The 13,378-nt window shown below is 39.0% G+C and overlaps 1 protein-coding gene across 2 annotated transcripts in view; it reads left to right on the forward strand.

Moving 5' to 3' along the window:
- Window positions 1-13,378, forward strand: part of Catsperb (catsper channel auxiliary subunit beta) — a 190,790-nt gene that overhangs the window by 171,525 nt on the left and 5,887 nt on the right. For both annotated transcript variants that reach the window (XM_085830158.1, XM_085830159.1), the window contains 2 exons: window positions 1,621-1,731; window positions 5,071-5,181. In XM_085830158.1, the coding sequence (XP_085686284.1) occupies window positions 1,621-1,731; window positions 5,071-5,181 (222 nt within the window). The remainder of the gene's footprint in view (window positions 1-1,620; window positions 1,732-5,070; window positions 5,182-13,378) is intronic.

The following is a 13,378-nucleotide window of genomic DNA, read 5'->3' on the forward strand; positions in this document are numbered from 1 at the left end:
TTGTGATTTCTTTATTTGTTTCTACTTCTATTTTTTAGATCTTGGATGGTTTTGTTCAACTCCTTCACCTGTTTGCTTGTGTATTCCTGTACTTCTTTAAGGGGTTTTAATGTTTCTTCTTTAAGGGCTTCTACCTGTTTACCTGTGTTCTCCTATAATTCTTTAAGGGATTTTTGTGATTCATCTTTAAGGACTTCTACCTGTTTAGATGGGTTCTCCTGTATTTCTTTAAGGGAATTATTAATGTCCTTCTTAAAGTCCTCTGCCAGCATCATGTAATATGATTTTAAATCTGTATCTTGCTTTTCTGGTGCATTGGGGTATCCAGGACTCACTGTGGTGGGAGTACTGGGTTCTGATGATGCCTAGTATTCTTGGTTTCTGTTACATTTGCCTTTCACCATCTGGTAATCTCTGGTGTTAGATGATCTAGCTGTCTCTGACTGAAACTTGTACCTCCTGTGAGTCTGTAAGCCTGTATCAGCACTCCTGGGAGACCAGCTCTCTCCTAGCAAGACCAGTGCACAAAGGACTGGGGATCAGCTCCACCTCCTGGCTGAGGATGAAGGCTAGTAGTAGGACCTTCTCCCAGAAGCTCTGTTGCTTCTGTGGCCTGTGCTCTCTTCTGGGATGACCAGCCTTATGGAGACACAGAAGAGAAAATGGTGATCTCCCCTGAATCCTGAAGTCAGAGCACTCCCTGGAGGCAATCTCTCCTCTGACAAGGAAGTTACACAGAGGATTGAGGATCAGCTCCACCTCCTGGCTGAGGATGAAGGCCTATAGTAGGACCTTGTCCCAGAAGTTCTCTCATTATGCTTTAATTCTGAGGTTAATATGAAGATAGAATATACCTTTAAAAATTGCAAAATTTTATATAGCAAATGATTTTATAAAGTTGATGGCCGAATGTTAAAATGTTATTTTCATATCAATTATACTCTTGTCACAATCCACTTAACAAAGTTTGATTACATTTCAATGAAAATTATCTTCCAGAGTAGGTTTTTTTTTTTCTTCCCGGGATTGGGGTGGGGGTAAATAACTAAAATTAGTTTGTATGGTGCATACTTCATGCAAATGAAATGTGCCTTCGGTGTGATAATTTAAACATACTTAAACAAAAGGTGAATGCGCAAAATTCCTACTGCTCGGATCACTGCAGCTTCTAGGACTTTCTTTTACTAATTTAAAAACAAAATGAAAAACATAATAAAGAAAGTTGTACCTGAAAAAAAAAAACAACTAAAAATTAGCTGATGTACTACATTTAGGTCTGTGATAGAAAAGAAATAATCAAAACTTGAAACTGTGATCTAACAGCATCTCTGACTCTTCGCTAAAAATGCTTAGAAATATCCTCCATTAACTTTATGAAACCTATTTTAAGTACTAAAAGTCATTTTCACTTCCTTACAAAATCCATATTACATCATCACAGAGTCAGGTCTCTGAAATTACAGAAACTGAGTGGGAGAGAAAGTGAAGTGGTGAAATATTTATAGTACCTGCAGTTGAAAGTGAAGTATTTGTCCAGAACGGTTGTATGGAAAAAACAAAACACTTATGAGGTGATGAATAATAACACATAGCCCTCTTCCTTTGCTTAATCCCTTGCAGATAAACTACAGACCTCCATCCCATATGGGAATTTCTATTCCACTCACAGATAATTTTTATCATGCAGACCCTAGCAAACCCATACCGAGAAATCAATTTCACAAGTCAAAGGTAAATAATCTGTCTATAAATGAACTTCTGCAGTGTTTGATTCATATTTTAAAAAATAAGGACAGTGGTCCTCATTTAGATAGGTTGGCTGATATGGGTACTTGCCATCAAGCCTGAATCTCAGGCTTGACCCCCTAGGAAGTAGTACAAGGAAAGAATTGATTCCAGCTAGATTACTCTGGACTCTATCCAGACACCATAACAAACTCCAGAAAGGTGGCTGTCCAGTTCTAAGGAGCCAGCCTATATTGTAGGCATGATAGAGCAGGAATTTAAATGTGCCTATGCCACACATACACAGAGACGCATGCAAATGCACTATACAGATGTACTCATGTGCACACACACAATCACTCCATGTATACTTAATACATGTATACGTACAGACTTAACAGTTTTGAAAGAGTATTTATACTGTAGATGGACACAGTTATAGGATAAGGTACTTCAGCTATTTTTCATATTTCTCAAGGAGTTCTGCTGCTCCTTTTTTAGCCACTGCATTGATAACTTCAGCTACTCACAGACACTATTTTGCAGCCAAGAATTCTCAATGGACTCTCTCCTTGACTTCTTAGCTCCCAAATAAACCTCAAAGGAGACACATAAAGAGCACTGTGTTTTCAAAGGAGAGAACTTACAGCTGTCTCATGTCTTCAGCAACTCCTTGTATTAGCATAGGCACATTTAAATTCCTGCTCTATCATGCCTACAATATAGGCTGGCTCCTTAGAACTGGACCGCCACCTTTCTGGAGGTTAGAAGAGCATAGTGGAACAGAGGGAAATGTTAGTTTTCAGAGAAAAAGTTACTTGCTGTTGAATCTTTTTAAGCACTTTTGTTCAGAAAAGGGGACCTTAAGTGTCATATGATTCTGAAATGTATGAAATTACATTGCTAAAAGATGCGATTTACAACTATGTCAAAGATGAAGTCAAATTTAGCCTTAAGCAAAGTTTTATAAGGAGGCTTTTTAAAAAGCTTGTTGTACTTGTTGATTTATCTACCTTATGTATTTCCTTTGGATGTGTTGGGAACAATATTCCAGCATGCTAGAGACAAAGGCAGATGACTCTCTGTAAGATGTAAAGCAAAGGCCTTGACCAGTCTGGCCAGTCAAAGGAGAATTTCCTTTTGTAAATGAGATCTTAGGTGGTTTGTGCAGTTCATTGGTCAAGTTTCAGGGTGAGAATAGTGCTAATATAGTTAAACTCAAACATCACACGACTTCTGGTCCTAAGCAAACAAAGCCCACTATTCCTATATTCTGCGGTGACAGACCATGCAGAAAAAGGATTATTGTCTCTGCTCTAAATCCAAGTTGTAGTTTGATTTTGTCAGATGTGTTGAAGTTCTAGACACTAAGCCAAACAGAAATACATATCAGGTTCTGGAACGAGAGACTTCCCCTTCTCCTTGCCCTATCTTTTCATCATGCTTCAACATGACAGCCCCCCACCCCCACCCCAGCTCACTCTAGCCTAGGCATGTTGGCCTCTTTTCTGTTTCTCTGATATGTTCCCAAGTCAGGCCTTTGCAGCTGCAAGAACACCCCTTCATCTTCTGCCATATGTCACACCCCACTGTAACCTTTGTCAGTATTTTGCTTTAATGCCCAGCTCAGAGTGAGGCCTTCCCTGACCAATCCCTGTACAACGATAGCCCTATCTCTACCATCCCTGACTCCCTATTTCTTCCTATATTCTCCAAACTATGCGTTACTGCTCTAACACTTCACTTACTAGTTTTATGTTTGTGTCCTTCAGTCTCCACAAGAAAGTAAGCTCATAAAGCAAGACTGATTTCTTTCTGGTTTGCTTTGTTTTTCCTGATACTAAAGGTCAAACCAAGGCCCAGGACATTCTAGTCAAAGTTTGTATTTGTTTTGACCTGTTCCTACAATATCCCATGTATTCCAGCCAGCATCTGACAGAGCATCTGTTCAGAAATTGTTGAATGAGTATATTATGATGGCCCATACATATGTAATCTCAGCAGCTGAGAATCCCAAGGCAGGAGCATCAGGAGTTTGAGGACAGCTTGTGTAACACAGTATGTCCGAGGCCTCAGATAGACACTGCTGAGAGAGAGAGAGAGAGAGAGAGAGAGAGAGAGAGAGAGAGAGAGAGAGAGAGAGTTTACAAGCTAATAATACATATTTTATGAATGTTCTTATACACACGAACTATTCCTAGATTACCACACTTCCTGCTGAATTAATCTAGGATTTAAGGGCAAGAAGTTCTGCTCTAAACAGTGAGTCACTAAGACACTGAGTTCGCCAACTACATTTTCTTTCAAAGATAAGAACCTGTCTTCTTACTATGCCAAGTTCCTCCATTTGACATAAGTTGTTTTTGCTTAGATATCCTTACTTTACATTGATTCCTCCTGCTGCTTTATACCTTGGACCATCTGCCTCTAGACCATGCTCAGCCTCATGGGTTGGGGATGGAATGCTTCCAAAATCTCCTTTATTAGTTCTCCTGGAGCACCCTTCAACCCATGTCCCATTGGTCCCAAGCAAGCATGTCTTCCAAGTGGCAATTCTCAGTTGGCTGTCATTGTGTCACAAATCTTTAGGCCCTCAGACAGTTTTCAAATTGGTTCCCATGCAGAAGTTACCTCTGAGGCTGCATACCCCAATCCTCCAACATCTCCCCACCATGATTTCCCTGAGTGTTAAATAGGAAACATACCTAATTCATACCAATTAATTAAGAGGGAGATTTGATCATTTGTTTAATTTGTTTTGTATTGTTGAGCAAGGACTTACTGTATAGTGAGGGTTAGCAAAAACTTGCTATCTAGTCAAGGCTGACTTGGAACTACTGATCATCTTGACTCAAAGTGCTGAGTTTGCTGATATGTGTCACCACATCTCCCCCTAAGAAGGTTTTGAATGCAGGGTTTATGGCATATGGCAGTTGTGCAGTTCAGCAATTCTAGTGTTACCAGGCATGGGTTGCCATTCTCTAAAATTACACCCTGAACATGGCAAATGGTATCTCTATGGGCTTGCACACTAGTCAAAGAAGCTCTCTGTGAAAGCAAAAGTCACAACAAGGAAATTGTATCTTTTTGTGCAATGTTTATGAATAATATGTACATGTATAACCTGAAAGAATTATGCAGAAATATTGTTACATTACAACCTTCATAATCTCATCTCCTGGGCAAGCACTCTATGCCCCCAATGCCTCTTATTTTATCATTAATGAATTTTCTTCTAAAATTCTCAAAACTTTATTATTCAGAGAATGAATGTTTTCTAAACACTTATTTTGGAAAAACTACAAATTATAAAAACAAGTCAGCATTTGTTGCTTCTGCTTACAGGAAACTGGCAAATACAAACAGTGTGCTAATGTTACCAGTCGGGCCATGTGCAACTGCTCAGAACATCAAAAGTTTTCCCATGCTGTTGCTTTCTCAGATTGCAAAGAAAAGGTAAAGCAATTTGTATGACCTCATGATGGAGTGGTTTCCTGTTCCTGTGAGGGGAAATGTGCCTTTTAGTTAGACATAACTGCTCACAACCTGCTATTACTCCAGTTCTTGAGCTCTGAGGCCCTCTTCTGGCTTCCACTGATAGTGTATGGACTCAACTTAGAGAAAATCATGCAGGCAAAACTCCATATACATAAAAACAAATCTTTAAAAAAAAAACAATAAAATTGCCCATGTGGAAATAACATCTATTATGACTTAGAATAAATGTGACACCAAAAATAAAAGGATCTGACTTTTGTACATGGAAGAGTTCGTTATAAAAATTATCTCTGATGTAAAACCAAATTCCTTATCTGAACACTTCATTTCAGGCAACACATATAAAGACATTCATGTATCAACACACACAATTAACAATAGTAATACTATTAATAATAAATTAATTTAACTTACTCTAATTCTTTTTATTGGATATTTCATGTATTTACATTTAAAATGTTATCCCCTTTCCCTGTTTCCCCTCCAGAACCCTCCTATGCTATCCCTCCTCCCCCTGCTTCTATGAAGGTGCTCCCCCATCCACACACCCAATCCCAGCTGACCATTATGGCATTTCCTGAAACTGGGGATTCTAGCCTTCACAGGACAAAGGGCCTTTTATCTTATTGATGCCAGACAATGCCATCCTCTGCTACATATGGGATGACCATATGGGTTCCTCCAGGTGTACTCTTTGGTTGGGGGTTTAGTCCCTGGGAGCTCTGAGGGAGTGTGTGTCTGGTTGGTTGATATTATGGTTCTTCTTATGGCATTGCAAACCCTTTCAACTCCTTCAGCCCTTTTTTCTAACTCCTCCATTGGGGTCCCCATGCTCAGTCCAATGGTTGGCTGTTAGCATCCACCTTTGTATTTGTCAAAATCTGGCAGAGCCTCTCAGGAGATAGCTATAACAGGATCCTGTCAGCAAGCACTTCCTTGCATCCACAATAGTGTCTGGACTTGGTGTCTATATATGGGATGGATCCCCAGGTGGGCAGTTTCTAGTTGACCTTTCTTTCAGTCTCTGCTCCATACTTTGTCCCCATATTTCCTATAGACAGGAGCCATTCTCAGTTAAAAATTTGGAGATGAGTCCAACCTTGCCTAGCCTCTAAATATGGCCTCTACAGGTTTCTCCAACCTCTTTGTTGGGCATTTCAGCTAATTTCATCCCTGTTGGGTCGTGGGAGCCCCCGTATTGTCCTGGCAACTGGGACTTTCTGATGGCTACCCCCACTTCCCCATCCACCATTGCTACACACTAGTGTTCAAATTCATGACCCTCTGAATATCATCCCCGTCTCCTCCCATTACTGATCCTGCCTCGCTTTTCCTTCCTCTCCCGCCTCTCTACCTCCCATGAGTATTTTGGTCCCCCTTCTGAAGAAGGTCTGAAATCTTCCTTCTTCTTGAGCTTCATATGGTCTGTGAATTGTATCTTCGATATTCTGAGCTTTTGGGCTAATATCTACTTATCAATGAGTACATACCATGTGTGTTCTTTTATGACTGGGTAACCTCACTCAGAATATTTTCTAGTTCCATCCATTTGCATAAAGATTTCATAAAGTCATTGTTCTAATAGGGGTGTAGTACTCCATTATGTAAATGTACCACATTTTCTGTATCCATTCCTCTTTTGAAGCTATATGGGTTCTTTCCAGCTTCTGGATATTATTAATAAGGCTGCTATGAACATAGTGGAGCATGTGTTCTTGTTATATATTGGAGTATCCTTTGGGTATATGCCCAAAGTGGTAGAGCTGTGTCCTTAGGTAGTACTATGTCCAATTTTCTAAGGAACTGCAAAACTGATTTCCAGGATAGTTGTACCAGCTTGCAATCCCACCAGCAATGGAGGAGTGTTCCTCTTTCTCCATATCCTTGCCAGCATCAGCTGTCACCTGTGTTTTTTAACTTAGCCATTCTGACTGATGTGAAGTGGAATCTCAAGGTTGTTTTGATTTGCATTTCCCTGATGACTAAGGATGTTGAACATTTCTCTAGGGGCTTCTCTACCATTCAATATTACTCAGTTGAGAATTCTTTGTTTGGCTCTCTACCCTATTCTTAATAGAAGTATTTAGTTCTCTGGAGTCTAACTTCTTGAGTTCTTTGTATACATTAGATATTAGCCCTCTGTCAGACGTGAGCTTGGTAAAGATCTTTTCCCAATCTATTGGTTGCCATTTTGTCCTATGACAGTATTCTTTGCTTTACAGAAGTTTTGCAATTTTATGAGGTCCCATTTGTTGATTGTTGATCTTAGAGTATAAGCCATTTGTGTTCTGTTCAGGAAAATTTCCCCTGTGCCCATGTGCTCGAGGCTCTTCCCCATTTTCTCTGTTATTAGATTCACTGTATCTGGTTTTATGTGGAGGCCATTGATCCACATGGACTGGAGCTTTGTACAAGGAGATAAGAATGGATTGATTTGAATTCTTCTACATGTGGACCACCAGTTGAAAAAGCACCATATGTTTAAAAAAAATGTTGTCTTTTTCCCACTGGATGGTTTTAGCTCCTTTGTCAAAGATCAAGGGACCATAGGTGTATGGGTTCATTTTTGGGTCTTCAATTCTATTCCATTGATCTACCTACCTGTCTCTATACCAATACCATGCAGGTTTTTGTTTTTTGTTTTTGTTTTTAATCACTATTCCTCTATAACACAGCTTGAGATCAGGGATGCTGGTTCTTTCCAGAAGTTCTTTTATTGTAGAGAATAGTTTTCATTATTCTGAGATTTTTGTTATTCCTAATGAATTTTCAAATTGCTCTTTCTAACACTATGAAGAATTCAGTGGGAATTTTGATGGGGATTACATTGAATCTGTTTATTGCTTTTAGTAAGATGGCCATTTTTACTAAATTAATCATGCCAATACATGAGCATGAAAGATTTTTACGTCTTCTGAGATCTTCTTAGAGTTCTTTCTTCAGAGACTTGACATTCTTGTCATACAGATCTTTCACTTGCTTGGTTAGAGTCACACCTAGTCATTTTCTATTATTTGTGTCTATTGTGAAAGGTGTTGTTTCCCTAATTTCTTTCACAGCCTGTTTATCCTTTGAGCAGAGGAAGGCTACTGGTTCCGTTGACTTAATTTTATAACCAGTCACTTTGCTGAAGTTGTTTATCAGCAATAAGAGTTTTCTGGTAGAATGTTTGGAATTAAGAATACTATCATATCATCTGCAAATAGTGATATTTTGACTTCTCCCTTTCCATTTCTAACCCTTTGACCTCCTTTTGTTGTCTAATTCTGGCTAGGGCTTCAAATAATATATTGAATATGCAGGGACAGAGTGTGCAGCATTGTGTAGCCTCTATTGTAGTGAGATTGCTTTAAGTTTCTCTCCATTTAGTTTGATAATGGCTACTGGTTTGCCATATATTGCTTTTACTATGTTTAGATATGGGCCTTGAATTCCTGATCTTACCAAATCATTTACCATGAAGGGGTGTTGTATTTTGTCAAAGGCTTTCTCAGCATCTAATCAAATGATCATGTAGATTTTTTTAAATATTTTTTTATTACGTATTTTCCTCAATTACATTTCCAATGTTATCCCAAAAGTCCCCCATACCCTCCCCCCCACTTCCCTACCCACCCATTCCCATTTTTTGGCCCTGGCGTTCCCCTGTACTGGGGCAATATAAAGTTTGCGTGTCCAATGGGCCTCTCTTTCCAGTGATGGCCGACTAGGCCATCTTTTGATACATATGCAGCTAGAGTCAAGAGCTCCGGGGTACTGGATAGTTCATAATGTTGTTCCACCTATAGGGTTGCAGATCCCTTTAGCTCCTTGGATACTTTCTCTAGCTCCTCCATTGGGGGGCCCTGTGATCCATCCAATAGCAGACTGTGAGCATCCACTTATGTGTTTGCTAGGCCCCTGCATAGTCTCACAAGAGACAGCTATATCAGGGTCCTTTCAGCAAAATCTTGCTAGTGTATGCAATGGTGTCATCGTTTGGAGGCTAATTATGGGATGGATCCCTGGGTATGGCAGGCTCTAGATGGTCCATCCTTTTGTCTCAGCTCCAAACTTTGTCTCTGTAACTCCTTCCATGGGTGATTGTTTCCAATTCTAAGAAGGGGCAAAGTGTCCACACTTTGGTTTTCGTTCTTCTTCAGTTTCATGTGTTTTGCCAATTGTATCTTATATCTCAGTATACTAAGTTTCTGGGCTAATATCCACTTATCAGTGAGTACATATCATTTGAGTTCTTTTGTGATGGTGTTACCTCACTCAGGATGATGGCCTCCAGGTCCAACCATTTGCCTAGGAATTTCATAAATTCATTCTTTTTAATAGCTGAGTAGTACTCCATTGTGTAAATGTACCACATTTTCTGTATCCATTCCTCTGTTGAGGGGCATCTGGGTTCTTTCCAGCTTCTGGCTATTATAAATAAGGCTGCTATGAACATAGTTGAGCATGTGTCCTTCTTACCGGTTGGAACATCTTCTGGATATATGCCCAGGAGAGGTATTGCGGGATCCTCCAGTAGTACTATGTCCAATTTTCTGAGGAACTGCCAGACTGATTTCCAGAGTGGTTGTACAAACTTGCAATCCCACCAACAATGGAGGAGTGTTCCTCTTTCTCCACATCCTCACCAGCATCTGCTGTCACCTGAATTTTTGATCTTAGCCATTCTGACTGGTGTGAGATGGAATCTCAGGGTTGTTTTGATTTGCATTTCTCTGATGATTAAGGATGTTGAACATTTTTTCAGGTGCTTCTCAGCCATTCTGTATTCCTCAGGTGAGAATTCTTTGTTTAGCTCTGAGCCCCATTTTTAAATGGGGTTATTTGATTTTCTGGAGTCCACCATGGATTTTTTTCTTTGATTTTGTTTATATAGTGGTTTATGCTGATGGATTTCCTTATATTGAACCATCCCTGCATCCCTAGGATGAAGCCTACTTTATCATGATGGATGATCCTTTTTGTGTTCTTGGATTAGGTTTGTGAGAATTTTGAGTATTTTTGCATTGAAATTCATAAGGGAAATTGGTCTGAAGTTCTCTTTGTTGGGTCTTTGTGTAGTTTAGGTATAAGTGTAATTGTGTCTTAATGGATTGTATTTGGGTAGTGTTCCTTCTGTTTCTCTTTTATGAAATAGTATGAGAAGTATTGGAATTAGGTCTTCTTTGAAGGTCTGATAGAATTCTGCATGAAAACCATCTGGTCCTGCACTGTGTTTGGTTGGGAGGCTTTTAATGACTACCTCTATTTCTTAAATGTTATAGGACTGTTTAGATGGTTTATTGGATCTTGATTTAACTTACTTACCTGCTATCTGTATTTTTAAAAATGTCTATTTCATCTAGAGTTTCCAGTTTTGTTGAGTATAAGCTTTTGTAGTATGATGTGATAATTTTTTTTAAATTTCCTCGGTTTCTGTTATCATGTCTCTCTTTTCATTTCTTATTTTGTTAATTTGAAACTGTTTCTGTGCCCTCTGATTAGTTAAGGGTTTATCTATACTGTTGATTTTCTCAAAGAACCACCTCCTAGCTTTGTTGAGTCTTCGTATAGTTAGGTTTTTTTGTTTCTAGTTGGTTGATTTCAGCCCCAAGTTTGTTTCCTGCCATCTACTCCTCTTGGGAATGTTTGCTTCTTTTTATTCTAGAGATTTCAGGTGTGCTATCAAGCTGTTAGTGTATGTTCTCTCCAGTTTCTTTTTGGAGGCACTCAGAGGTATTCATTTTCCTCATATCACTGTTTTCATTGTGTTTCATAAGTTTGGGAATGTTGTGCCTTAGCTTTCATTGAACTCTAAAAAGTCTTTAATTTCTCTCTGTATTTCTTCCTTGGCAGAGTTATCATTGAGTAGGGTGTTGTTCAGCTTCCATGGGTATGTGGACTTTCTGTTGTTTTTGTTGTTATTGAAGACCAGCATTACTCCGTGGTGATCTGATAGGGTGCATGGAATTATTTCTGTCTTCTTGTATCAGTTGAGGCCTGTTTTGTGACTGATTATATGGTCAGTTATGGAGAAGGTACCATGATGTTCTGAGAAGAAGGTATAATATATTCACCTTAGGGTGAAATGTTCTATAGATATCTGTTAAATCTATTTGGTTTATAACTTCTGTTTGTTTCACTGTGTCTCTGTTTAGTTTCTGTTTCCAGGATCTGTCTTATGGAAGAGAGTTGGGTGTTGAAGTCTCCCACTATTATTGTATGAGATTCAATGTATGCATTGAGCTTTAGTAGTGTTTCTTTTATGAATGTAGGTGTCCCTGTATTTGGAGCATAGGTGGTCAGAATTGAGAATTCTTTTTGGTAGATTTTCCCTTTGATGAATATGAAGTGTCCTTCCTTATCATTTTTGATAACTTTTGGTTGAAAGTCAATTTTATTCAATATTAGAATGGCTACTCCAGCTTATTTCTTGGAACTATTTGCTTGGAAAAAAAATCTGGCCCTTTACTCTGAGGTAGTGTCTGTCTTTGTCACTGACATACATATCCTGTATACAGCAAAATGCTGGCTCCTGTTTATGTATCCAGTATGTTAGTCTATGCCTTTTAATTTGGGAATTGAGTCCATATATGTTAAGAGATATTATGGAATTGTGATTGTTGTTTCCTGTTGTTTTTGTTGTTAGAGGTGGAATTATGTTTGTGTGGCAATCTTCTTTTGGAGTTGTTACAAGATAATTTTCTTGCTTTTTCTAGGGTATAGTTTCCTGCCTTGTGTTGGAGTTTTCCATTTATTATTCTTTGTAGTGCTGGATTGGTGGAAAGATATTGTGTAAATTTGTTTTTGTCATGGAATATCTTTGTTTTTCCATCTATGGTAATTGAGAGTTTTGCTGGTTATATAGTTGTCTGGACTGGCATTTGTGTTCTCTTAGGGTCTGTATAATATCTGCCCAGGATCTTCTGGCTTTTATAGTCTCTGGTGAGAAGTCTGGTGTAATTCTAATAGGTCTGCCTTTATATGTTACTTGACCTTTCCCCCTTACTGCTTTTAATATTCTTTGTTTTGTGCACTTGGGATTTTGACTATTTTGTGACAGGAGGAATTTCTTTTCTGGTCCAAACTATTTGGAGTTCTGTAGGCCTCTTGTAAGTTTATGGGCATCTCTTTCTTTAGGTTAGGGAAGTTTTCTTCTTTAATTTTGTTGAACATATTTACTGGCCCTTTAAGTTGGGAATCTTCACTCTCTTCTATACCTATTGTCCCTAGGTTTGGTCTTCAAATTATGTTCTGTATTCCCTGGATGTTTTGGGTTAGGAGATTTTTGCCTTTTGCATTTTATTTGGCTGGTGTGTAAATGTTTTCTATACTTATCTTTTGCACCTGGGATTCTCTCTTCTATCTCTTGTATTATGTTGGTGATACTTGCATCTATGGCTCCTGATCTCTCTCCTAGCTTTTCTATCTCCAGGGTTGTCTCTGTTTGTGATTTCTTTATTGTTTTCTATTCCATTTTTAGAGCATAGATGGTTTTGTTTGGTTCCTTCACCTGTTTGGTTGTGTTTTCCTGTAATTATTTAAGGGATTTTTGTGTTTCCTCTTTAACGGCTTCTTACTGTTTTCCTGTGTTCTCCAGTATTTTTCTAAAGGGAGTTATGTCCTTATTGATGTCCTCTATCATCATCATGAGATGTGATTTTTAAATCCAAATCTTGCTTTTTTGGTGTGTTGGTGTATCTTGGACTTGCTGTCTTGAAAGAACTGGGTTTTGATGATGCCAATAGCCTTGGTTTCTGTTGCTTATGTTCTTGCATTTGCCTCTCTCCATATGGTTATCTCTGGTTTTAGTTGGTCTTTCTGTCTCTGACTGGAGCTTGTCCCTCCTCTGGGCTGTGAACCTGTGCTCTTAGGTATGTCATCACTCCTGGGAGACCAGCTCTCTTGATTGGATTTGAGTGTAGAGAACTGTGTCACAGGGTTAGCTCAGGGGCGCTGATAGATACTGGAAGGTTCATGTCCTTGACTGCTCTGCAGTTCCTGTGCCCTGTATACTCCTTGTGGGTCCCTCTTTGGCCAGTTATTGGAGCAAAAGTAGTGGTCTCACATGTGAAATTAGGAATGGCAACACTCCTGGGAGACTGGCTCTCTCGTGCGATTTAGCTGTGCCACTTCTGGATATACATCTTAAGGACTTAGTCAATATACCACAGAG

This window comes from Mus caroli, unplaced genomic scaffold (genome assembly GCF_978045245.1).
Source record: "Mus caroli unplaced genomic scaffold, Mus_caroli_1 scaffold_14, whole genome shotgun sequence".
Taxonomy (NCBI): Eukaryota; Metazoa; Chordata; class Mammalia; order Rodentia; family Muridae; genus Mus; species Mus caroli.